Source organism: Scyliorhinus canicula, chromosome 18 (assembly GCF_902713615.1).
Source record: "Scyliorhinus canicula chromosome 18, sScyCan1.1, whole genome shotgun sequence".
In the NCBI taxonomy this organism is placed as follows: domain Eukaryota; kingdom Metazoa; phylum Chordata; class Chondrichthyes; order Carcharhiniformes; family Scyliorhinidae; genus Scyliorhinus; species Scyliorhinus canicula.
The window spans coordinates 98,285,811-98,312,333 of NC_052163.1; the positions used below are offsets into that span (position 1 = coordinate 98,285,811).

Here is a 26,523-nt window from a genome sequence, read left to right on the forward strand (position 1 = left end):
GTTAGGGTGTGTTTCGCCCCATAACCCAAAGATGTGCAGAGTAGGTGGATTGACCATTCTAAATTGCCCCTTAATTGGGAAAAAATGAATTGGGTACTCTAAATTTATTAAAAAGAAAAAAAAAAATGCTGCTCTTGCACATCACGTTACATTTTACTTTTGTCACTTCATCGTTCTTCCACCAAGTGGCACTGTTGCACTTTGCAAGCAGTTGATAATGGGTCAATAGTTCCATTCCCAGTCACTAAATGGTTAACAAAATAATGTAGATTGTTCATTTTCTAAAGCCTGTTTTGATGTAAATATTTAAATTATTTGACGGATTATATTATCGCTATTTTAATCATTTGCCATTATTGGACACCCTCCAAGTGAGAGATTGGGGAGCGGGAATAGTTAATTTTGAATTCCTGCGGATAGTAACAGGAAGACTTTTTGATATGTAGGCAATCTCAAAATGCGCAAAGTCTAACAGCTGTGTTCTAATGAGTCACGCAGCATTCTGCTGTTGTGAAACGTCAACAAATCAGTGGAGGGTCCATAATGTTTGTCAAACGTATATGTTACTCGAGCTATAACAAAATGAGGCTGTAACATTAAAAGCAGCTCATTGTACATTCAGCAAATCAAATAACGCATAATGATTTTGTCTCTCCAATTTTCTGCTTGTATGAATTTAAAAAAATAAATTTAGAGTACACCATTTTTTTTCCATTAAGGGGCAATTTAGTGTGGCCAATCCTGCATATCTTTGCGCTGTGGGAGCGAAACTCACGCAAACACTCGGAGAATGTGCAAACTCGACACGGACAGTGACCCAGAGCCGGCATCAAACCTGGGACCTCGGCGCTGTGAGGCAGCAGTGCTATCCACTGTGCCACCATGCTGCCCCTCTTGTATAAATTTTGACATTCTGTCGAAATCATTGCTTTAAAATCAATATTGTCAGTAAATATTTTCTGATTGCAAACTTGCTCTGAACATCTTAAATCTCCACCGACTTCTGATATTCCATGTTTAAATGTCAACATTGTGTTTAATAAAATGTTTCATGTTTGCTAATGCACAACATATCCTAATGCCAAGTAGATTGGTGCTATGTTAGAATTATAGTTTGATATTTTCAATGTTTGGACTTCATAGTTCAAGTTTCTGTAAATGCATTCTGTCTGCTGATAAATGTTTAATTCAATTATAGAGGGACTCGGTGGTGTTGGTATGGGCCTGGGACCTGGTGGCCAGCCACTTGATGCCAGAGATGTAAATACAGGAATGGGAAATGCTGGGCCTAGAGACATGGGTCCAGGAATGGGAGGTAAGGAAGACTGTAGTTTAGATAAGCTTGTTGAGCATTAAAGGCTTTTTGTCTCCCTCCTCTAACCAGACACCAGTTTTGAAGTTTATTGCACTTGTTTTCAAATGGATACTATGAACTTTCCTTTAAACTGTGGTGATACTTGCCATCCTGCGGACAGCTGGGAAGTTAATTGGGTAAAGAATGGTGTAGTGCTGCCCAGTAGGTTCTATGGGCATGATGTGTGACCATAGGCAAAAGTAGTTGCTGTGATGCAGGACATAAGCTACATCATTATAGTACAGCATCACCGTAACTACTTCCCTCCATCCTTGGAACCGGGGTCAGAGGATTGGGTGGAGGAAATCCATAGACTATTTTTGAAAGAACAGTGGAAAAATTCCTCACTTCACTTAAATCTGAAAATGAATTCCAAGAGACCACAGTGACTCAACACATCCTCAGTGATCCATCATCTCTGTCGCCTTTAGATTAGATGTCAATTTATTGGTTCTTCTCTGAACCTCTGCTTGGGCGTCCCTTTATCATGTGAGGGAGCCAAAACTGGATGCATTGTTTTTAGATATGATCCGACTCCGACCTAGTATAGAGAAAGAAGAATTTTATTTTTTTTACTACTAACTGACCTGGCGATGCTCTTAATTTTAAAAATTACTTTGTGCTGTAACCCATCATCCCTCAATTGCATGCAGCTTTGCACAGTGTACATATATATTTTGACAAAGGCAATTTTGAGTGATGTGTAATATTTCTGATCAAAAACATTGCCAAATATGGTCCCATTTCCCTACTGTAGCTAGATTTGCCTACAATTCTTTTCTCTAAGTTCATCCATGTGGATGTATTTTCTACATCTGCAAATGTAAGGTCACTATTTTTATATCAATGAAAGCGGCGATTATTTATTTATTTTTTAAAAATAAATTTAGATTACCCAATTATTTTTTCTATTAAGGGGCAATTTAGCGTGGCCAATCCACCTACTCTGCACATTTTTGGGTTGTGGGGGCGAAACCCACGCAGACACGGGGAGAATGTGCAAACTCCACACGGACAGTGACCCAGAGCCGGGATCGAACCTGGGACCTCAGCGCCGTGAGGCGGTTATAACATAGACATAGAACATAGAACAGTACAGCACAGAACAGGCCATTCAGCCCTCAATGTTGTGCCGAGCCATGATCACCCTACTCAAACCCACGTATCCACCCTATACCCGTAACCCAACAACCCCCCCCTTAACCGTACTTTTTTAGGACACTACGGGCAATTTAGCATGGCCAATCCACCTAACCCGCACATCTTTGGACTGTGGGAGGAAACCGGAGCACCCGGAGGAAACCCACGCACACACGGGGAGGACGTGCAGACTCCGCACAGACAGTGACCCAGCCGGGAATCGAACCTGGGACCCTGGAGCTGCGAAGCATTTATGCTAACCACCATGCTACCGTGCTGCCCATAAAGCGGCGATTATTGAAATTCAACTAACAACTAATCCTCATGAAGATGTGTTACTGTTAACCAGTTTAAGGACCAAGAAAATGCAGTAATTTCTTGCCCATCTAACATTTCTGCCAGTTCCTCTGGGTTTAACTTCGAGTCTTCCCAATAATGTTTTATAAACGCATTTTGAAAGTCAAGATTGACTGGGCTTTTAACATCTATCCTGAAATCAAACTTTTTTTCCAAACTGATGTGTTGGGCATGTGTATATGATACCTATGTAGATGGTCAACTGTTCAATGATTTGTGGGGCTATCTGCATAATTGGTAATGTTGCAACACCACCCAGGGGTGATTAAAAAGTTGTATTATGTGAGGAGTTGGGATTTTGCAACAGGAGAATTGCATGCGAGAACGAGTTGTTTCCCTGTATCATTATTGAGGTGTTTTTGTGCTTTTTCTCTGCCTTTTCCTATGGCTCTGTTCCAATTATGGCAATCTGTGAGTTTGCCCTCCTTTCTTTTGATATCTATGCTCTAATGCTCAGAGTCGCCAGGTATCAAGTGATACCACCACAAGGTTCAACCGGCTATCGATCAAAGAGCCAAACACCAGTTAGTTAGTTCAAGGTCAAGGGTATTTTATTTACACACAATTAGTCATGCAACTTAAACGCTAGTGGTTAACTACAGCTAGTTAACTACACCTATCGACTAAGACAACCTGTACTTAACTTCAGGCACCTGGCTTAGGTCAGAGGAACAGTGGCCGCTGTTTGATTCTGGATCTATTGAGTCCGAAGGAGTAACTGCTGCTCAGCTAGGCCCATCCGTCTGTTAGCGAGCATTGAACTTGGACTTGCTTCTGGTGTTGCTGCAATTGGAGATGGTCGTGGCCGGGGTACCAGGTCCAAGAGAGGACGAATAGGTCACCAGGTCCAAGAGTGGGCAATTATATGGCAAACTCTTCTTGTACGTGGGGTTTTTTGTCACTTTTGGGCGGTCCTTCAGTTTGGGCCCCACTTAGAACATAGAAAAATACAGCACAGAACAGGCCCTTTGGCCCACGATGTTGTGCCGAACCTTTGTCCTAGATTAATCATAGATTATCATAGAATTTACAGTGCAGAAGGAGGCCATTCGGCCCATCGAGTCTGCACCGGCTCTTGGAAAGAGCACCCTACCCGAGGTCAACACCTCCACCCTATCCCCATAACCCAGTAACCCCACCCAGCACTAAGGGCAATTTTGGACAGTAAGGGCAATTTTGCATGGCCAATCCACCTAACGTGCACATCTTTGGACTGTGGGAGGAAACCGGAGTATCCGGAGGAAACCCACGCACACACTGGGAGGATGTGCAGACTCCGCACATTCAGTAACCCAAGCCGGAATCGAACCTGGGACCCTGGAGCTGTGAAGCAATTGTGCTATCCACAATGCTACCGTGCTGCCCTTAAGAACAAATTAATCTACACTCCCATTATTCTACCGTAATCCATGTACCTATCCAATAGCTGCTTGAAGGTTCCTAATGTTTCCAACTCAACTACTTCCACAGGCAGTGCATTCCATGCCCCCACTACTCTCTGGGTAAAGAACCTACCTCTGACATCCCCCCTATATCTTCCACCATTCACCTTAAATTTATGTCCCCTTGTAATGGCTTGTTCCACCCGGGGAAAAAGTCTCTGACTGTCTATCTATTCCCCATATCATCTTATAAACCTCTATCAAGTCGCCCCTCATCCTTCTCCGTTCTAATGAGAAAAGACCTAGCACCCTCAACCTTTCCTCGTAAGACCTACTCCCCATTCCAGGTAACATCCTGGTAAATCTCCTTTCCACCTTTTCCAAACCTTCCACATCCTTCCTAAAATGAGGCGATCAGAACTGCACACAGTACTCCAAATGTGGCCATACCAAGATTTTGAACAGCTGCATCATCACCTCACGGCTCTTAAATTCAATCCCTCTGCTAATGAACGCTAGCGCACCATAGGCCTTCTTCACAGCTCTATCCACTTGTGGCAACTTTCAAAGATCTATGAACATAGACACCAAGATCTCTCTGCTCCTCCACATTGCCAAGAACCCTACTGTTAACCCTGTATTCCGCATTCATATTTGTCCTTCCAAAATGGACAACCTCACACTTGTCAGGGTTAAACTCCATCTGCCACTTCTCAGCCCAGTTCTGCATCCTATCTATGTCTCTTTGCAGCCGACAACAGCCCTCCTCACTATCCACAACTCCACCAATCTTTGTGTCATCTGCAAATTTGCTGACCCACCCTTCAACTCCCTCATCCAAGTCATTAATGAAAATCACAAACAGCAGATGACCCAGAACTGATCCCTGTGGTACGCCACTGGTAACTGGGCTCCAGGCTGAATATTTGCCATCCACCAACCACTCTTTGACTTCTATTGGTTAGCCAGTTCATTATCCAACTGTCCAAACTTCCCACTATCCCATGCCTCCTTACTTTCTGCATAAGCCGACCATGGGGTACCTTATCAAATGCCTTACTAAAATCCATGTACACTACATCCACTGCTTTACCTTCATCCACATGCTTGGTCACCACCTCAATGAATTCAATAAGACTTGTAAGGCAAGACCTACCCCTCAAATCCGTGCTGACTATCCCTAATCAAGCAGCGTCTTTCCAGATGCACAGAAATCCTATCCCTCAGTACCCTTTCCATTACTTTGCCTAACACCGAAGTAAGATTAACTGGCCTGTAATTCCCAGGGTTATCCCTATTCCCTTTTTTGAACAGGGGCACGACATTCGCCACTCTCCAATCCCTTGGTACCACCCCTGTTGACAGTGAGGACGAAAAGATCATCACCAACGGCGTTGCAATTTCATCTGTTGCTTCCCATAGAATCCTTGGATCTATCCCGTCAGGCCTGGGGTCTTGTCTATCCTCAAGTTTTTAAAAATGCTATTTGGGTGATCCCTGATCACTGTTCGATTTCTAATCATAAAGTGGGCGGGGATCTGGATGGCTGGGCGAGTCCCAAGCGGTCACTGACCCTGTTGTTGACGCTTCCCCTGAACAGGGAGTGGTGCCGAAATGTCTGGGACTGTACCAGTCGCTCGAGTACCAGTCCTTTGTTCTGGTGAAGATGGGCCATCAAATGCTAATCGGCCCATCAAAATGCTAATTGGTCAGAGTTTCGATACTGTCTGGACCTCTTGCTTGCGAATATACATTTCAGGCTCTGGCCTGCCTGAGTCTTGCCGTGTCCATTTTACCCCCTCGGCTTTGTGTGTTTCTCTGTCCCTAGTTGTAAGTGGCCATCCCAGGTGGCTACAGTGTGCATAATCCACCGGTGACGGATTAACCTAATCAATCATTGTCCTAATCATCACAAAGTAATGGAAAGGGTCATCAACAACGCCATCAAACAGTAGCTACTCACCATTACCATTTTTGCTGGCATGTAATTTGAGTTCTGCTAGAGCCACTTGGCTCTGGACTTGTAGTCCGAGGAAGACATAGAGTTGACTCCTGGAGCAGTGCTGAAAATAACAGAATTTTTTAACATAAACCTCTATCACAACCCATGTTTTTATGATTTGGCAGGAAAATGCTCCAGTGACTAGAATCGTTTGTGACATTTAGGAGGATGGTTATGGATTTTGAAGATCAATCCTTGCAGCTCAAGGATGTTTACCCGTGCTGCACTGTCACAACCCCAGTTATTTTCAGCTGATTCATCAGTGACTATCCCTCCATCATAAATCAGGAAGGGGATTGACATTTTCTAATCCAGTGTCCAGCTTTACTTTCAACACCTCTTAAGTTAAACTGGTTGCCTCACCCTCAGCAGGACTTGAAGCACCAAGACTAGTGGTTATTTCATACATAAAATGACATTTCTACGCAAATTGCTCATATTGACCATCTCCAATGAGAGATATAGAACTATAATTCCCTTGAACTTCAACGGTAAACCCATCAACAACTTGGCTCACCACTGACCAGAAGCTTAAATGGACCAGCCAAAAGGCCATAACAATAAGCACAGGGCAGAGCCAGAGTACTTTTCATAATTTCTGAATATGATTTTGTAGAATTATGAGCACCGAAGAAGAGTAAGTGCATCAGCATTGTGTTTGCACAAAGTTCTCTAAATTGTATATGATCCTGATTTGGACATGTATCAATGTTCCTTTGTTGTTGAAATAGTCCCCTTCACACCATACAGAAGCCGTCTTGGGCATGAGTACTGCTGTGGTTGAAAGGCACCAGCACCTCCGTAGGGAAACTACAGACAATAAAGTGAGCTTGTCATAGTCAATTGTATCCCATGAACAGATAATTTGTGACCACTAGCCCCAGAAAATGAAAACTTAACAAATTCCACTCCACCTCTGCTTGATTGCAACAAATGATTTTGGAAGTAGGCAACCCACTTCCACACGAGGCATGCAAAGAACATTTTTATTTATTTTTAATTCTCTAATTATGGGGCAATTTAGCGTGGCCAGTCCACCTACGCTGCACGTAGAACATAGAACAGTACAGCACAGAACAGGCCCTTCGGCCCTCAATGTTGTGCCAAGCCATGATCACCCTACTCAAACCCACGTATCCACCCTATACCCGTAACTCCCCCCCCCCCCCCTAACCTTGCATTTATTAGGACACTACGGGCAATTTAGCATGGCCAATCCACCTAACCCGCACATCTTTGGACGTCTTTGGGTTGTGGGGGTGAAATCCAAGCAGACACGGGGAGAATGTGAAAACTACACTGACCGTGACCCTGGGCCGGGAACGGACCTGGGTCCTCGGTGCTGATGCAGCAGTGCTAACCACTGCGCAGCGTCACCCTCATTTGGGTTGAATAAAAGCCTAATTACCTTTTTTAAAACCATCACCGTTATTTAAAAAAATCAAATTCCCATGACCCATTGATCCCTAAATAAGGAAGCCCAGGCTGTTTACTATTTGCCCATCTGCCTGTGCTATGTGAACTGCATATTTGAATAATCAACTTCTGTGGTCAGGCTTTTTAATCACAAAATATAGTTTAGTCATAAGGGAATTTAAAGCTGATGACTTGGCTCTGCTTACTGAACTGTAAAAGTTTAGTGGTCATACTGTTTTGTATACTGCTTGTATGTTTACACATTTGTATTCAATCCGTGTGTATTCAACATGGTGAAAAAGGAATGTTTTGAAACTTATCACAGAATCTTTGCTCCTCTTGACAGGTATGGGCATGGATGGAATGGGATTTGGCGGCATGAATCGGATGGGAGGAGGTGGTGGTAAGTCTTACAGAAGTGGCAATTGGAGCTTTTATGTTATGTTGACTTAATTGGAAGCTCATTAGTTGATTTGCTGGATGCTGCAGTTCCTTTACAAATTCTTTCTTGATTAGATCTAATCTGGAAACTCTGGAAAAGATTTAAAGTACATACCTTGTAACGTCACTATAAATCCAAACTTCTAAACAGTGTGAGACTGGTATCTACAGTATTGGTTTCCAGTCAACAACACTTGATTTGCATTGGTTGGCTGAAATTGATACTGAGAGAGATTTACATATCTCAACACGGGCAAAGCTGTTCGAACTGGGTGATTTGTTTTAACATACTGGGAGCTTTTTGCTTGTCCGCATGTCTGTTTTAAGACATTTATGTTTTAAAAAAAAAAAGTTTAGAGTACCCAATTCATTTTTTTAAATTAAGGGGCAATTTAGTGTGGCCAATCCACCTACCCTGCACATCTTTGAATTGTGGGGGTGAAACCCACACAAACGCAGGGAGAAAGTGCAAACTCCACATGGACAGTGACCCAGAGCCGGGATCGAACCTGGGACCTCGGTGCCGTGAGGCAGCAGTGCTAACCACTGTGCCATCGTGCTGTCCTGCATCAAGACATCATTTGCATGGTGCAATAGGAAACCAGTTGTAATCAATTCAGGCATTCAAATAGAATATTTAATGCTATGAAAGAGAAAATGCTGGAAAATCGCAGGTCTGGCAGCATCTGTAGGGGGAGAAAAGAACTAATGTTTTGAGTCCGATGACTCTTTGTCAAAGCCAACAGACAGAAAGTGGGGATATGCCTGCTCTGCCATTCAATCATGTCTAATATGTTTATCATCCCCATTCTTCCTATAGCCCCTGGAATATTTAATGTCTTGACACAACATATAATTTTAACATTTTAAAAAATAAATTAGAGTACCCAATTATTTTTTTCCAATTAAGGGGCAATTTGGCGTGGCCAATCCACCAAACCTGCGCACCTTTGAGTTGTGGGGGCGAAACCCACGCAAACACGGGGAGAATGTGCAAACTCCACACGGACAATGACCCAGAGCCGGGATCGCACCTGGGACTTCAGAGTCGTGAGGCAGCAGGGCTAACCCACTGCGCCACCATGCTTCCCAATTTTAACATTTTTGAGTGCTCGGATACATTGATCATTCGTTGATATTTTTGTTATGTTCAGCCCTGTCTTTATACACCATAGTGACCTTTATTGCAAAGTGTTGTGTCTCTCCCTTTTTAATGCACATCAAAGTGTTCCTCAAAGAATAGAGGCATTGGCGGAGAGGTATTTTCACTGGATTAATTTTTACAGAGACCTAGTGTAATGCTCTGGGGATCAAGGTTCGAATCCTGCCATGGCAGATGGTGAGATTTGCATTGAATTAAAAAAAAAAATGGCATTAAAAGTCTGGATCGTTGATAGTTGTTAAAACCCCATCTAGTTCACGAATGCCCTTTAGGGAAGCTAATTGCCATCCTTACCTGGCCTGACCTATGTGACTCCAGATCCACAGCAATGTGGTTGACTTTTAAATGCCCCCCTCGAGGGCAATTGGGGGATGGGCAATAAGTGCTGGCCCAGCCAGAGACACCCACAACCCATGAACAATTATTTTTTTTTTTTAATGGCATAGGTGAGGAATCTTAGTTTTGATATTCCACAACAGGGCTAACCTGTAACTCGAACAGTTAAATTGGGTCATTGTTAAGTGGTAAGTAAATCACATCTTGCAGGGATTCATGTCCAATATAAATAAATTGTGGGAAATTAATACTTAGTGCCTGTAATCTTTTGTGGATTGGTTCAGTCAAGGTAGTGTAAACTTTGTATGGGAGTTTACTATATTGTTCTGAACTTATGGCTATATTTTCTGGAATTGTAATGCTTGCACAAGATCTTCAGAGGTAATTCCTATCCACAAACACTCCTTTTGTCACATCTTTACAATAGCATTTGGTATTAAAACTTCCTGAAATGGAGGTTCAAACAGTCCACACCTACCACCGTCGCCCTCCTGGCTGAACTTGTTCTCGAACAATTTCCCCTTAACTTGTCTCTGTTCTTCCAAATAAAAGGTGTGGCAATGGGCAACGGTCCTTGTTCTGCCTGTCGTTTTGTGGGGTTTGCGGAATGTTGCTTGCTCTGGTCCTACATGGGCCCTCACCTACAACTTTCCTCCCCATTACATTAATGACTATCGGTGCTGATGGGAAAAATTAACCAATTTTGCTTACAATTTCCACCTGTTTCTCACTTTTACATGGTTCTGATTACGCTACCTTCTACAATGGTGCTTCCAACTTGGCCTCCCTGCCGGCCTCTACACTTCCCAGAACCATCATTGGGTTCCTTGGCCCATTCCACCACATGAGCCTCCATATTCAAAGCATTATCCTCGCAGTTTTTGCCAGCTACAGCATGATACCACTACCAAGCACATCTTCCCCTCGCACCCCTGTCAGCATTCTATTAAAAAAATAAAATTTTTATTCAAATTTTTACAAAATATTAATAAATAATATATTAACAACTGAGAAAAATCAAAGAGAACAAACCCCCACCGTGAATACAAAACAGAAAAAATAAATTAACGCCTGTCTTAAACAAAGAACATATGTACCGTCCCTTCAACCCTAACCATCAAGACGATCCCCCCCCCGGGGGGCTGCTGCTGTTGGCCTCTTTCCCTATCGTTCTGCTTGGAAATCTAGAAGAGGCTGCCACCGCATGAAAAATCCCTGAACTAATCCCCTTGGGGCAAATTTCATTCGTTCCAATTTGATAAACCCCGCCATATCATTGATCCAGGCCTCCACGCTTGGGGGCCTCGCATCCTTCCACTGAAGAAGAATCCTCCGCCGGGCTACTAGGGACGCAAAGGCCTGAACACCGGCCTCTTTTGCCTCCTGCACTCCTGGCTCCACCGCAACCCCAAAAATTGCGAGCCCCCAGCCTGGCTTGACCCTGGAACCTACCACCCTCGACACCGTGCTCGCTACCCCCTTCCAAAATTCCCTCAGCGTGGACATACCCAGAACATATGGGCATGATTTGCTGGGCTCCCTGAGCACCTATTGCACCTGTCCTCGCCCCCAAAGAACCGACTCATCCTCGTCCCGGTCATATGAGCCCTATGCAGCACCTTAAACTGTATGAGGCTGAGTCTCGCACAAGAAGAGGAGGAGTTCACCCTTCCTAGAGCATCAGCCCACGTCCCCTCCTCAATCTCCTCACCCAGCTCCTCTTCCCATTTACCCGTTAGCTCCTCCACCAAGGCCTCGTCCATCTCCTGCATCACTTGGTATATTTCCGAAATCTTCCCCCCCCTCCAACCCACACTTCCGACAGCACCCTGTCTTGGACCCCACGCGGGGGCAACAGCGGGAACCCCGTCACCTGCCGCCTGGCAAACGCCCTGATCTGCATGTATCTGAAGATGTTCCCCGGGAGGAGCCCGAACTTCCCCTCTAGCTCACCCAGGCCAGCAAACCTCCCATCTAAAAACAGGTCCTCCAACCTCCTAATACCCGCCCTGTGCCAACCCAGGAACCTACCGTCAATATTTCCCGGGACAAACCGACGGTTCCCCCGTATCGGGGACCTCATCGAGGTCTCCCCCACCTCCCCCCCTGTGTCGCCTCCACTGCCCCCAAATTTTGAGGGTAGCCGCCACCACCGGACTCGTGGTATACCTCGTAGGAGGGAGCGGCATCGGTGCCGTCACTAGCGCCTCCAGGCTTGTGCCCACACAGGACACCATCCATCTCCATCCTCTTCCATGCTGCCCCCTCCCCGTCCATCACCCACTTACGCACCATCGCTGCATTAGCAGCCCAATAGTACCCACAGAGGTTGGGCAGCGCCAGCCCCCCCTATCCCTGCCCCGCTCCAAAAACACCCTTCTCACCCTCGGGGTCCCTGGTGCCCACACAAACCCCGTAATGCTCCTGCTGACCCTCCTGAAAAAAGCCTTCGGGATAAGGATGGGAAGGCACTGGAACAGGAACAAAAACCTCGGGAGCACCGTCATCTTGATGGACTGCACCCTGCCAGCGACAGCGGCAACATGTCCCATCTTTTAAACTCCTCCATTTGCTCCACCAGCCTTGTAAAGTTGAGTTTGTGTAGGGCCCCCCAGCTCCTGGTCACCTGGAGTCCCAGGTACCTAAAACTCCTCCGCCCTTTTTAGTGGGAGCCTACCAATCCCCTCCTCTTGGTCACCCGGATGCACGACAAACAGCTCGCTCTTCCCCAGGTTGAGCTTGTATCCTGAAAACTCCCCAAATTCCCTAAGGGTCTTCATCACCTCTGGCATTCCCCCCACCGGGTCCGCCACATACAACAATAAATCATCGGCATAGAGCGAGCAACACACGGTGCTCCCCCCCCCCCCCCCCCCCCCCCCTCGTGCCATTTCCCTCCAGTTCCTCGACTCCCTCAACGCCATGGCCATGGGTTTTATTGCTAACGCAAAGAGCAGGGGGGACAGGGGACACCCCTGCCTCATCCCTTGATATAACCGAAAATACACCGATCTCCTCCTATTCGTGGTCATGCTCGCCATCGGGGCCTCAAATAGCCTCACCCATCTGACAAACCCCTCCCCAAACCCAAACCTTTCCAGCACCTCCCACATGTACTCGCACTCAACCCTATCAAAGGCCTTCTCCGCGTCCAGCGCCACTACTATCTCCGCTCCCCCGCTACCGCCGGCATTCACCGCTACGCCGGTGTTCAACTGTCGCCCCTTCACGAACCCCGTCTGATCTTCATGAATGACCCGTGGCACACAGTCCTCTATCCTCGTGGCCAAGATCTTCGCCATCAGTTTGACGTCTACATTTAACAGCGAGATCGGCCTGTATGACCCACACTGCAGGGGCTCCTTGTCCAGCTTAAGGATCAGGGAAATCATCGCCCGGGACATAGTCGGGGGCAGGAGGTTGAAGGCCTCGTTGAAGGTCCTAACCGACAGGGGACCCAACAGGTCTGCATACTTCTTACAAAATTCGACTGGGAACCCATCTGGCCCCGGTGCCTTCCCCGACTGCATGCTCCCAATTCCTTTGACCAGCTCCTCGAGCTCAATCGGCGCCCCCAATCCCTCCACCTGTCCCTCTTCCACCCTCGGGAATCGCAGCCGATCCAAGAAGCGCCCCATTCCCCCTCCCCCTCCGCCGGGGGTTCAGACCGATACAGTTCCTCATAGAAGTCCCTGAAGACCCCATTGATATCTACCCCCTTTTGCACCACATTTCCTCCCCTATCCTTAACTCCACCAATCTCCCTAGCCGCATCCCGCTTGCGGAGCTGATGCGCCAGCATCCTACTCGCCTTCTCCCCATATTCATACACCGCTCTCTGTGCCTTCCTCCACTGATCCTCTGCCTTTCTAGTGGTCAGCAGGTCAAACTTGGCCTGAAGACTACACCGCTCCCTCAGCAGACCCTCCTCCGGAGCCTCCGCGTATCTCCTGTCCACCCTCACCAGCTCCCACACCAACTTCTCCCTCTCTCTCTGCTCCCTCCTCTCCCTATGGGTTCGAATGGAGATCAACTCTCCTCTGACTGTGCCTTCAGTGTCTCCCAGACCGTCCCCACTCAGACCTCCCCATTATCATTAGCCTCCAGGTACCTCATGATACCCCCTCGAACCTGCCCGCTCATCACCTCGTCTGCCAACAGCCCCACCTCCAAGCGCCAGAGCGGGTGCTGGTGTCTCTCCTCCCCAAGCTCGAGGTCCACCCAATGCGGGGCATGATCTGAAATGGCTATCACCGAATATTTGGTGTCCTCCACCCTTGGAATCAGCGCCCTACTCATGATGAAAAAGTCGATCCGGGAATAGGCCATGTGCACATGTGAGAAGTATGAAAACTCCCTGCCCCTTGGCCTCGCAAACCTCCAAGGATCCACCCCTCCCATCTGATCCATGAACCCCCTCAACACCTTGGCCGCCGCTGGCCTCCTACCTGTCCTGGACCTGGATCGATCCAGTGGCGGGTCCAACACTATTAAAATCCCCCGGTCTCCAGATCTGGAATGCGGCCCAACATGCGCCGCATAAAACCCGCATCGCCCCAGTTCGGGGCGTACACGTTGACCAACATCACCCGCACCCCCTGCAGCTTGCTGCTCACCATCACATACCTCCCGCCGCTGTCCGCCACCACATTCAACGCCTCAAACGACACCCTCTTTCCCAACAGGATCGCCAACCTTCGATTTTTGCATCCAGCCCTGAATGAAACACTTGGCCTACCCATCCCTTTCTCAATCTAACCTGGTCCGCCACTTTCAGGTGTGTCTCCTGGAGCATGGCCACGTCCGCCTTCAGCCCCTTCAGGTGCGCGAACACGCGGGCCCGTTTGACCGGCCCATTCAGTCCCCTCGCATTCCAGGTTATCAGCCGGAGCAGGGGGCTCCCTGGCCCCCTCTCCCGCCGACTAGCCATAACCCTTCCTCTGCCTGCCACAGGCCCGCGCCTCCCATTCGGCCCGTTTCCCACGGCGGCAAACCCCCGACTCTACCCCCTCTGCATACTTCAGCTCCTCCCTGGCCATTTCAGCGGCAGCCCGGTACCCCCCCAAAAAGCTAGGGCCCCCCCTAGCCGCGTTACTCCCTCCACAGTACTCCCGTAAGCCTGCTGACCCCGGCAACTCCTGCCACTCCTCTGACCCCTCCCAACGTGGGGCTGCCCCTCCTCCCCAGTGCCCACGAGCAGGCTCTCCTCCTCCCCCTCCCGCTTGCACGCGGGGAAAAAAGCCCGCGCTACCAGCTCCGACTCCGCCCCCCTCAGCCCTCAGCACGGGAAAAAGCCCGCGCTTTCCTCCTGTCCGGCCCTGCCACCTCTAAAACAACACCCAATGCCGGCCCCAGCCCGCCATCAGCTCTCCACACAGCCAGTCTGCCCCCCTCCTCGAGCCCATCCAGCGAGCCCAAGCAAAAAGACAGTGCCCCACTCACCCTGAAAACAACATGGAACCAACATTAAACAGAACCCCCCCCCCCCCCCCCCCCCCCCCCTCAAAAGATAACACAGTTACACAGAGCCCCCCGCACCCAACCCTCAGTTTGAGTCCAATTTTTCAGCCTGCACAAAGGCCCACGCCTCCTCCGGGGACTCTTTAAGTAGAAGTGCCGGTCCCTGTAGGTGACCCACAAACGCGCCGGCTGCAGCATGCCGAACTTTACCTTTTCGGTGTAGCACCACCTTCGTCCGGTTGTACCCGGCCCTCCGCTTAGCCACCTCCGCACTCCAGTCCTGGTAGATCCGTACCGCCGCGTTCTCCCACCTGCTGCTCCACTCCTCCTTGGCCCACCTGAGCGCACACTCCCGGTCAGCGATCCGATGCATCCGCACCAGCACCGCCCGTGGCGGCTCATTCGGCTTGGGCCTTCTTGCCAGAATTCTGTGGCCCCCCTCCAGCTCCAGGGGCCCCTGGAAGGACCCAGCTCCCATCAGCGAGTTCAGCATGACGACCACATAGGCCCCCAAGTCTGACCCCTCCAGCCCCTCCGGGAGGCCCAAGATCCGCAAATTGTTCCGCCTCGATCGGTTCTCCAGCACCTCGAACCGCTCCTACCACTTTTTATGGAGCGCCTCATGCATCTCCACCTTTGCCACGAGGGCTGAGGCCTCATCCTCTCTTTCAGAGGCCTGTTGTCGGATCTCCCGAATTGCCACCCCCTGGGCAGCCTGAGTCTCCATCAGCTTGTCGATGGAAGCCTTCAACGGCTCTAGCAGCTCCGCTTTGAGCTCCCGGAAGCAGCGCTGGAGAGTCTCTTGCTGCTCCTGCGACCACTGCCTCCATACCTGCAGGTCTCCGCCAGCCGCCATCTTGTGCCTCTTCCGGCGCTTTTGCTTTGGCGCTGCCACCGCTATTTTACTCGCCCCACTCCTGGTCCAGGCCATATACCGCTGGGGGAATGTTGTTATCACCTTCCCACGTTGGGAGCCGTCGACAAAGTGCCGCTGGGGGCCCTAAAAAGAGCCCAAAGGTCCGTTCCTGGCGGGAGCTGCCGAACGTGCGGCTTAGCTCCGCATAGTCGCAACCGGAACCCCCCATCAGCATTCTAAAGCGTCCGTTCCCTCCGCAACACCCTGGTCCACTCCTGTTATTACCCCCAACACCTCATCTCCATTGCAAGAGGTATAACACCTGCCCCATAATGTCCTTCCTCCTCTCTGCAAGGTCTTAAACACTCCCTCCAGGTAAAGCAACGATTTACTGGTACTTCTGATTTGCTGCTCACAATGCGCTCTCTACATTGGGAGACAAAATGCAGACTGGGTGATGGCTTTGTGGAGGAATACTGCAGTCCACAGGCATGACTCCAACCATCTGGTCACTTACCATTCAAGTTACCATTTTACACGCTCTCATTTTGGTCTGCTAGTGTTTCAGTGAAGCTCAACGCAAGTTGGAGGGAAGGGAAAATGCTGGAAAATCTCAGCAAGTCTGGCAGCATCTGTAGGGAGAGAAAAGAGCTAACGTTTCGAGTCCGATGACTCTTTGTCAAAGTTAACAGAAATGGAAGCTAACGCAAGTTGCAGGACTGCACCTCACCTGATTAGGCGTTTGAAAATCTCAGCAAGTCTGGCAGCATCTGTAGGGAGAGAAAAGAGCTAACGTTTCAAGTCCGATGACTGTCAAAGCTAACAGAAGTGGAAGCTAACAAGTTGGAGGACTGCACCTCATCTGATTAGGCATTTTACAGCCTTCTGGACTTAAATTGATTACAGCAACTCTGAAACAATGTCCGTTTTGATTGTTTCCCCTTTAAATAGTTCTCATGCTTTTGATTTCAACAGTGCTGACATTTATTCTGCGATTAATGTTACTCTGTTTTTAATACTCTCAATACCACTCCCTTTGCTTGTGTTTCATTGCATCTTTAGCCATTTTATCTCCTCCCCCTCCCCAACCTATCCCTGACCTATTTTGTTCCAACTGCCCCTCCTTTTTAACAATATAAAACCCATCATATTCCTACCCCTCTCCAGTTCTGAAGAAAAGTCATATTGGACTCGAATCAAACTGTACAGACACAGGGAGAGTGTACAAACTCCACTTAGTGACCCAAGGCTGGAATTGAGCCTGGGCCCCTTTGGCACTGTGATGCAGCAGTGCTAACTACTGTGGCACCCTGTAGCACCTAGCAATACCAGAGCAAGTCTAATGAATGCTAGTCTTACATAGCTGTGAACATTGAAATTTTTGAAATTAAAAGTCAAATCTGAAGTTTTTCTTAATTTTCAGGCATGGATGGTCCATATGGTGGTGGAGGTGGAATGGACAACATGGGGAGATTTGGCCCAGGAATGAACATGGGGAGAATGGGAGGTAAGATTTTTGTTTGTGTAACTATTTGAATTTTTTAGCTAAATAGATGGGCTTTGTTTCACTCGCTGGCCAATAAGGTGAAGAGGTGCATCTTCCCAAAGACCAGAGGCAAGTTATTAATTTGCTCTTTACATGATAGTACTTCACTGTGGTACAGCATATGCCTGGCAGCAGGGTCCCTGCTGGAGTGGAGAGGTTTTTTTGCTGGCTAAGCGACCAGACTCAGCTGTGTATTAGTGAATGGCTCTACCTTAGGACTGAGGGCAGGGAAAAGTAACATTGTGCTCCTAATTTCAGTCATAAATGACCGAAAAGGTCATTAGTGATTAATGTATACTTTTAGCAAAACATAACTACTTTTGAATAATCCTGCATTACACATGTTCATATAATTTCTCCATCCAGGATCAGGAGGAATGGATGATTTTAGAGGACCTGTTGGCGGAGGAGGAATGGGTGGTGGTGGCATGGGAGGTAAGTTCACAGACTAGAAAGATTCCCTGAATACTGTATAAGTGTATAGATCAACTTTATGCTGGGCCAAGTCTTGAGCACATGCAGTTGATGTTGGGAGTTTCTGTGATATTAGATTAGATTAGAGAAATACAGCACAGAACAGGCCCTTCGGCCCACGATGTTGCGCCGAACTTTTGTCCTAGGTTAATCATAGAATTTTGGACAATTTTTCATGGCCAATCCACCCAACCTGCACATCTTTGGACTGTGGGAGGAAACCGGAGTACCCGGAGGAAACCCACGCAGTCACGGGGAGGATGTGCAGACTCCACACAGACAGTGACCCAAGTCGAAATCGAACTTGGGACCCTGGAGCTGTGAAGCAATTGTGCTATCCACAATGCTACCGTGCTGCCCTTAAGAAGTTAACCTACACTCCCTTATTCTACCCTAATCCAAGTACCTATCCAATAGCCGCTTGAAGGTCCATAAATTTTCCGACTCAACTACTACCACAGGCAGTGCATTCCATGTCCCCACTACTCTCTGGGTAAAGAACCTACCTCTGACATCCCCGCTATATCTTCCACCATTTATCTTAAATTTATGTCCCCTTGTAATGGTGTGTTCCACCCGGGGAAAAAGTCTCTGACTGTCTACTCTATCTATTCCCCTGATCATCTTATAAACCTCTATCAAGTCGCCCCTCATCCTTCTCCGTTCTAATGAGAAAAGGCCTAGCACCCTCAACCTTTCCTCGTATGACCTACTCTCCATTCCAGGCAACATCCTGGTAAATCTCCTTTGCACCTTTTCCAAAGCTTCCACATCCTTCCTAAAATGAGGTGACCAGAACTGCACACAGTACTCCAAATGTGGCCTGACCAAGGTTTTGTACAGCTGCATCATCACCTCACGGCTCTTAAATTCAATCCCTCTGCTAATGAACGCTAGCACACCATAGGCCTTCTTCACAGCTCTATCCACTTGAGTGGCAACTTTCAAAGAACTATGAACATAGACCCCAAGATCTCTCTGCTCCTCCACATTGCCAAGAACCCTACCATTAACCCTGTATTCCGCATTCAGATTTGTCCTTCCAAAATGGACAACCTCACACTTGTCAGGGTTAAACTCCATCTGCCACTTCTCAGCCCAGCTCTGCATTCTATCTATGTCTCTTTGAAGCCGACAACAGCCCTCCTCACTATCCACAACTCCACCAATCTTCGTATCATCTGCAAATTTACTGACCCACCCTTCAACTCCCTCATCCAAGTCGTTAATGAAAATCACAAACAGCAGAGGACCCAGAACTGATCCCTGCGGTACGCCACTGATAACTGGGCTCCAGGCTGAATATTTGCCATCCACCACCACTCTGACTTCTATCGGTTAGCCAGTTTGTTATCCAACTGGCCAAATTTCCCACTATCCCATGCCTCCTTACTTTCTGCATAAGCCTACCATGGGGAACCTTATCAAATGCCTTACTAAAATCCATGTACACTACATCCACTGCTTTACCTTCATCCACATGCTTGGTCACCTCCTCAAAGAATTCAATAAGACTTGTAAGGCAAGACCTACCCCTCACAAATCCGTGCTGACTATCCCTAATCAAGCAATGCCTTTCCAGATGCTCAGAAATCCTATCCCTCAGTACCCTTTCCATTACTTTGCCTACCACCGAAGAAAGACTAACTGGCCTGTAATTCCCAGGGTTATCCCTATTCCCTTTTTTGAACAGGGGCACGACATTCGCCACTCTCCAATCCTCTGGTACCACCCCTGTTGACAGCGAGGACGAAAAGATCATTGCCAGCGGCTCTGCAATTTCATTTCTTGCTTCCCATAGAATCCTTGGATATATCCCGTCAGGCCCGGGGGACTTGTCTATCCTCAAGTTTTTCAAAACGCGCAACACATCTTCCTTCCTGACAAGTATCTCCTCAAGCTTATCAGTCTGCTTCACGCTGTCCTCTCCAACAATATGGCCCCTCTCGTTTGTAAATATTATTGGTCTTTATCCTGGTGCCTGAGGGTCTTGTATAAAAACCTGTCAATTTTCTTTCCTCGGTAAGATTATTTCATGGGATATGGCCATTACTGGACCAGCATTTGTTGCCATGCCTTAATTTCCTTGAACGGAGTGACTTCCTTGAACGGAGTGACCTCAGTTAAGATTACATAATGCTTCTCAGACCTGCACCATTCTTGGATTTGTATGGCCGGCATACTTAGTGAATCAGCTTTGGCTATTTGGGAAGTTGTAGTTTGTAAAATGAATATTGCGAAGAGTTAAATCTGGATTAACTACTTTTTTGTCTGAGGGTTTTGACATGTTTAAAGGTCATTAGTTTAAAAAAAAATTAGAGTACCCGATTCTTTTTTCCAATTAAGGGTCAATTAAACGTGGCCGGTTCACCTACCCTGCACATGTTGGGTAATGGGGTGAGACCCACGCAGACACGGGGAGAAAGCGCAAACACCACACGGACAGTGACCCGGGGTCAGGATCAAACCTGGGTCCTCGGTGCTGTGAGGTGACCGTGCTAACCATTGTGCCACCATGCTGCCCCGAAAAGGTCATTAGTGATATTTTAATATGTATATAAAATCAATAGAGACCACGGCTAAGACTGACCATATGTGCATATACATAAACGAGGAACTTAAAATGGAACTGCTGGGTGTTTAAAAATGGCTGTATAATAATGATATTTCAGTATGTAAAACCGATATGCTAATACCCTGGTGTGTAAAAGGTGAATGTATAAAAAGTTACCAATTATGGCACTGGTGTATTTGGTTGGGTTTGCCTGGACTGAATTACTGAGCGTATTTAACGTGTTTGTTTGTAGATACTTCTGACATGTTTACCAGTAAACATTTGTAGGGGGGACACTTTGAAAATATGCAATTTATTTATTCGCATACGTTATGGCTTGCAGACATGTACCAAGGAGGAATGTATGGTCCTGGCAGCGGTGGAGGAATGGGTGGCAGTGGCTTTGACCGGGATTTTGGTAGAAATGATATGGGAATGTCTCGTGGATATGGGGATTCCTTTGGTGGAGGAATGGGTAAGTTCAATTGGCTATATTTGAACCATGTATTTTGAAAAAGAAAATGTGTTGACATTAGTTCCACTTTAGATTTATAACGGTGAAAATCCAGGCAAAATTGTGACCAGATTAATTTGTTGTCTTTTATAGGCCTTTGCTTCAACATTAAACTGAGCTCTCTGCTTTCTCTTCCCCATTTTTGATACTTTCTATTGCTGGATTGCTGCAATAATCTGCATCCATAGCCACTTGTTCCTGTCATCTGATAAATGAAGCATGTTACTTTTGGTATTTTATTGACTTCAGTATGGGAATGGGCTTAAATGGAGAGTGACACGGAGGACCAGTTTTTGTGAAAAGTTGCTTCTGTGTAGGGTATTTCCAATGTGACTTGTTTTAGAAAAGATTGTGATTTACTTTAGTTTTAGTTCATCTTGTACTGTTTAATTTGAGACCCTTAATTAGATTCCAAGTGCTTGAGTTGAATCGTTTTATCTTAGAAAAATTGAACCTGTTCCTTCCTGTTTAGCCACAGCGAACATTATGGTTAAACCTGACCATACTGTCACTGGGAATCCACATACTTGCACTTGGTCAGAATTAGGAACCTTGGTTACTTTTTTTTCTTAACTCTAGATGCTGAGGGCAATTGAAGCAGCCAATCCCGCTGGCCTCCCTGAGATGATAATGCAGACTGGGCACTGGACCATGGAATTTCCTGGTACTTGTGGTTCAGCTGTATAAACTTGGGCCATAAAAGATTAAATTTGTTACGCAATTCAAAGGTGAAAGTGAGTTAGTGGAGGGACACTGTCAACTTGTAAATCTTGTAGATAGAAAAAAATATAAACTAGTTCCTGATAACATTACAGCACGTTCTCTTGGAAGTTTGATTTGCATAACATTTTTAAATTTCCTATTCTAGCTGGTGGGATGAGTGGTGGCATGGCTGCTGGTACACCAGGCATGGGAACAGGCATGGGTAAGTACATTTACACTTTTGATTTCTGTATGATCAAAACAGAATAGGGGTTTTACGCAAGTGTAGCAAATAAATGAGCTGCAAATAAATATTCTAGGGTACATTTTGAAAATTTAAATGGCAATAAATAATGCATCTTGGCTGTAAAGCTGTATATGGGTCAACACCAAGGGTATGGAGAGTGAACAGTTGCAATATTGAATAATCCACAATGAACAGTTTTAAGCCTTGAATCAAAGTGGAATGTACAGTTTATATATTTTTTTAAAAATCAAAAAAATTTCAGTACCCAATTATTTTTTTTCCAATTGAGGGGCAATTTAGCGTGGCAATCCACCTGACCTGCACATCTTTGGGCTGTGGGGGTGAAACCCATGCAGGCACGGGGAGAACAATGTACAGTTTTTCTTGCAGATCATGGTGATGATTAAAGTAGACCTGTAGGGAACTGTTGTATGTAATGTTTAAAAAGTCATTTCCAATGTGCAGTTAGTTACTCTGCAGTGATACAAATTGTAGTTAAAACCACATCATAGTTTTTTTTGTTTTTATAAATTTAGAGTACCCAATTCATTCTTCCAGTTAAGGTGCAATTTAGCATTTCTAATCTACCAATCCTGCACATCTTTGTGTTGTGGGGGTGAACCCCACGCAAACACAGGGAGAATGTGCAAACTCCACACTGACAGTGACCCAGAGCCGGGATCAAAACTGGGACCGTGGTGCTGTGGGGCAGCAGGGCTTACCCACTGCGCCACCGTGCTGCCCCAAAGTCACTTCATAGTTAAACATTCCCATTATCTTTCCTGCTCCAATGTGCAATTTTTGAATTCATCTACTGTAAATTGAGGGGCTGAATGATCTGTGCCCTTGTGAAGTAACATTAGGCTGTGAAATGTGGAATTTCTTTATCTCTCAATTGTTTAGCAGTGAATATGAAGCATTCCTTATTTGTCTATTCCTTTTCTTGTGGTGGTCATACCTGCTACTGCATACTTCTGCCACTGGATGGAGCTTTGCAAACTTAAAAGGTGCAGTAACTATACTGCAGTAGTACCACATACGAGAACTTTTCTTCATGTCATTCCATGGGCAAGACTATGGGAGAACCATTAATAATGAATACAGAATATTTTAAAATGATCATAGATGATTTAAATTGGCCTATTACCCTCTCCAGATGTTTAGTTTGTGAGTTTTAATTGATTTTTGTTTCTAAGAGGCTGTGCTAAGAGGGGAGTATACTTTTTGAATTGCGCATATGAGATGAAGATTTTGCTGCAAAAAGGGATTGCCTACTATTTTAAAGTTTAATTAAGCCATCTACTCAGGTAGGGGTTCTGAAACAGTGGGTCACAGCCCCCAGTGAGGTTACAAGCTCTCCTCTGTGGAATCAGTAGCGTCTCTGGCGCATTCACACCAGTGGGCAAGTGCTGGCATCGGCTCAGAGGCCCAATGACGAGCATACACACCATCTTTTTCTTGCACTGGTTAAGTGAATGTGACCTAATGAAATGAGCTCCAAGGCCCGATTGCTGCATCCAGCCGAGCCTACAAAAGAGTACAGGAAATAAACATGGCTGTCTGCAACAAACCCCTCCCAGCTTTTGAAGCCTTTGCGGCTTTAAACCCTCCCACAGATTTATCTCTTTCACATGGACCCCCCCCCCCCCCCCCCCCCCCCCCCGCCCCCCCCCCAACCTCTATACTTTGATTCTGGGGATAATGTCAAAATGGGGTCACAGCAGGGGAATGATTTGAGCAGCACTCCACTAATGCTCTTTTGGTTGGGATGGGGGGAGGGTGGTTGTAATAAGGGGAGGCAAATTACCAGGGATCAAACTGAGGCAGTTGCTTGTTTTTGTTCCCCAATCGTGAGATGGATATCTTTATCCTGTAAAATGACTTTATTTGAAGAATTAGACCTGCAGTATCTGGCAAGTGATGTGCAGCCAAAGCATTTCCATTGTTAGGACTGAATGAATATGGTGCCTGATCCTTTGTTTAAATAAAGCCTCAAACTGGGAAGCAATAATATTAAACACTTGTGATCTGCATTATAATGCACCCAAAAGATTTTGCATGGTTTGTGTTTTTCCCTCCATAGGTATTGGAATGGGAGCAATGAATAAAATGGGTGGAGGCATCGGTATGGATAACATGGATCGTATGGGACCTGGAATGGACCGTATGGGCGGTGCTATGGATAGAACGGGCCTAGGAATGGACAGAATTGGATCCAACATGGGCTCTGGGATGGCATCAAATGTTGACCGCATGGGACCGGGACCAGGACCAGGACCAGGACCTGGAATGGACTGGATGGGCCAAAATACTGATAGAATGGGTGGCGGCATGGATCGCATGGGTTCTGGAATGGCAGGAGGTTTTGACAAGTCTGCAGAAATGGATCGTAATCGTTTCAGTGGGAACTATGGAGGATCAATGGGAACTGGTACCGGAAATATTACTTCAAGAAGAATCTGTCAAATATTTGTTCGAAATGTGAGTATATTTGTCTCCATTTTAAAGAAAATTCAAAACTGCAAATGCAGGAAATGCAGTTAACAAGTTAACAGTTCGCGTGTAATGTCATTTGAGCTAAAAACTTGAGATAAATAGTTTAGTACATGATGAACAAAGTAAAGAAGGTAGGAAGAAACAGTTCAATCAGCAAGTTAATGACTTGACTGATCTGTAAACTGACTCCTTTTCTAATTGCTGTACAGTAGTCCCCCGTTATACCATGCTCCGTAATACCGCGGTTCGCGATATACCGCGGGGGGGCTTATGGACCCCAACTGTCAGTTGTGTCAATTTCAGCGGCCGGCTCACTTTGATCCGGAGAGGGAAGCTGCTCTCACTGAAGCAATCAGCCGGCCGCTGAAATTGACACTGCCCACTGCTCTCTCCCTCCAATCCAACTTTTAAGTTTTAATGTTTCTGATTGGAGGGAGAGAGCAGCGGGCAGTGTCAATTTCAGCGGACGGCTGATTGCTTCACTGAGAGAGCAGCTTCCCTCTCTGGATCAAAGTGAGCCGTCCGCTGAAATTGACACTGCCGGCTGCTCTCTCCCTCCAATCAGAAACATTAAAACTTAAAAGTTGGACTGGAGGGAGAGAGCAGCGGGCAGTGTCAATTTCAGCGGCCGGCTGATTGTTTCAGTGAGAGCAGCTTCCCTCTCCGGCCATGAAATTGACACTGTTTTAATTGGATCCACGATGGGGGTTTTAAATTTATTTAAAAATCTATGCTAGCGCTTCCCATTGTGAGTCTACGGGGGTCTGACCTCTCCCCCCGCCCCCCGTAGACTCACAATGGGAAGCGCTAGCATAGATTTTTAAATAAATTTAAAACCCCCATCATGGATATCCGCGGCTCGGATACAACGCGGGTGGCTGTCTTGGACCCCAACACCCGCGTTATAAAGGGGGACTACTGTATTTCAATCTCTCAATTCTTCTAGATCATAGAATTGTAGAAAAGTACAGCACAACAGGCACTTTGGCCCAGCAATTCTGTGCTGTCTATTTCAAGGAACAAACCAGTTTGTCACATGCCCTTGTTCTTCCTATGCCTGCATTTTTTCTTCCCAAGTATTTCTCCAATTCCTTTTGAAAAGTCATTTGAAGTTGTACCCACCACCCCATCAGGCAGTGCATTCCAAATCTTAACGCTCATTGTTTGGGTAATTTACTCCCTACTGTTGTCTCTGGTTCTTTTGCCCAGTGTGTTAAAACTGCAATCTACCCTTCAGCCAATGGAAAAATGTTTTCTTTATTTATTCTCATCTAAACTAATGGTGCAATTTTAATCCCTCATTCCTGAAACCATTCTGGTAAAGTTCTTCTGCACCCTCTCAAGCCTTTGTGCCTTTCCTCGTGTGTAGTGCCCAGGATTGGGTACAATACTCTAGCTGAGGCCACACTTGTGTTTTATAAAGGTTTTGTGCAACCGTTTGTTTTTTCTGTACCCTGATGTTTTCCACGTGAGCCACTTCATTCCCCAATACTAGATAGAGTAATTCCTTCCTTATTGGTAAAGAAACGTCGATGAATGGAATTCTGCTGAACCTCCTTCCCTGCTCCTAATGTGATCGCTGCCCCATTCCATATTGGGAAAATTAGAAGTCTCAGTGCAAGAGCTGTAAGATATTATCTTCACAACCCTACTTCGCTACATCCTTCCCACTATTTGTTCTATGAAATAAAAGAATCATAATTTTTTTTTGTTTTCAGTAGCTACTATAAAATATATGGTTATAATGAAAGACTTCACATAATAGCAAAGTCCTGATTCTACATAGATTCTCAGCTTTGTTCTAAAGCTCTGTTCACTGCATAAGTTGCATAAATGCGGAGATGTTAGTTGTAGAGGCAGTTTGGTGTTTTAAAAAATGTACCTTCTTTTCTTCAGCTCCCTTATGACATCACCTGGCAAATGCTGAAAGATAAATTCAGTGAATTTGGTAAGTTCACATATCTCTACTGAAAAGGTAGCTTCCCTATTGGAAGGAAGCCATAACTATTTGTATCAGACTTTTTGCTGCATTTGAAAGTAATTAATTTGAATGAGAAAAAAACCTTGAGACAACACACAAGCCT

At 46.3% G+C, this 26,523-nt stretch overlaps 1 protein-coding gene across 2 annotated transcripts in view; it reads left to right on the plus strand.

The window, feature by feature from the left end:
* The window catches only part of LOC119953654 (heterogeneous nuclear ribonucleoprotein M-like), a 45,165-nt gene that overhangs the window by 18,155 nt on the left and 487 nt on the right, over positions 1–26,523 (plus strand). For both annotated transcript variants that reach the window (XM_038778137.1, XM_038778138.1), the window contains 8 exons: positions 1,199–1,315; positions 7,998–8,054; positions 17,330–17,413; positions 17,819–17,887; positions 20,824–20,955; positions 21,863–21,919; positions 24,027–24,424; positions 26,336–26,387. In XM_038778137.1, coding sequence (XP_038634065.1) covers positions 1,199–1,315; positions 7,998–8,054; positions 17,330–17,413; positions 17,819–17,887; positions 20,824–20,955; positions 21,863–21,919; positions 24,027–24,424; positions 26,336–26,387 — 966 coding nt within the window. The remainder of the gene's footprint in view (positions 1–1,198; positions 1,316–7,997; positions 8,055–17,329; positions 17,414–17,818; positions 17,888–20,823; positions 20,956–21,862; positions 21,920–24,026; positions 24,425–26,335; positions 26,388–26,523) is intronic.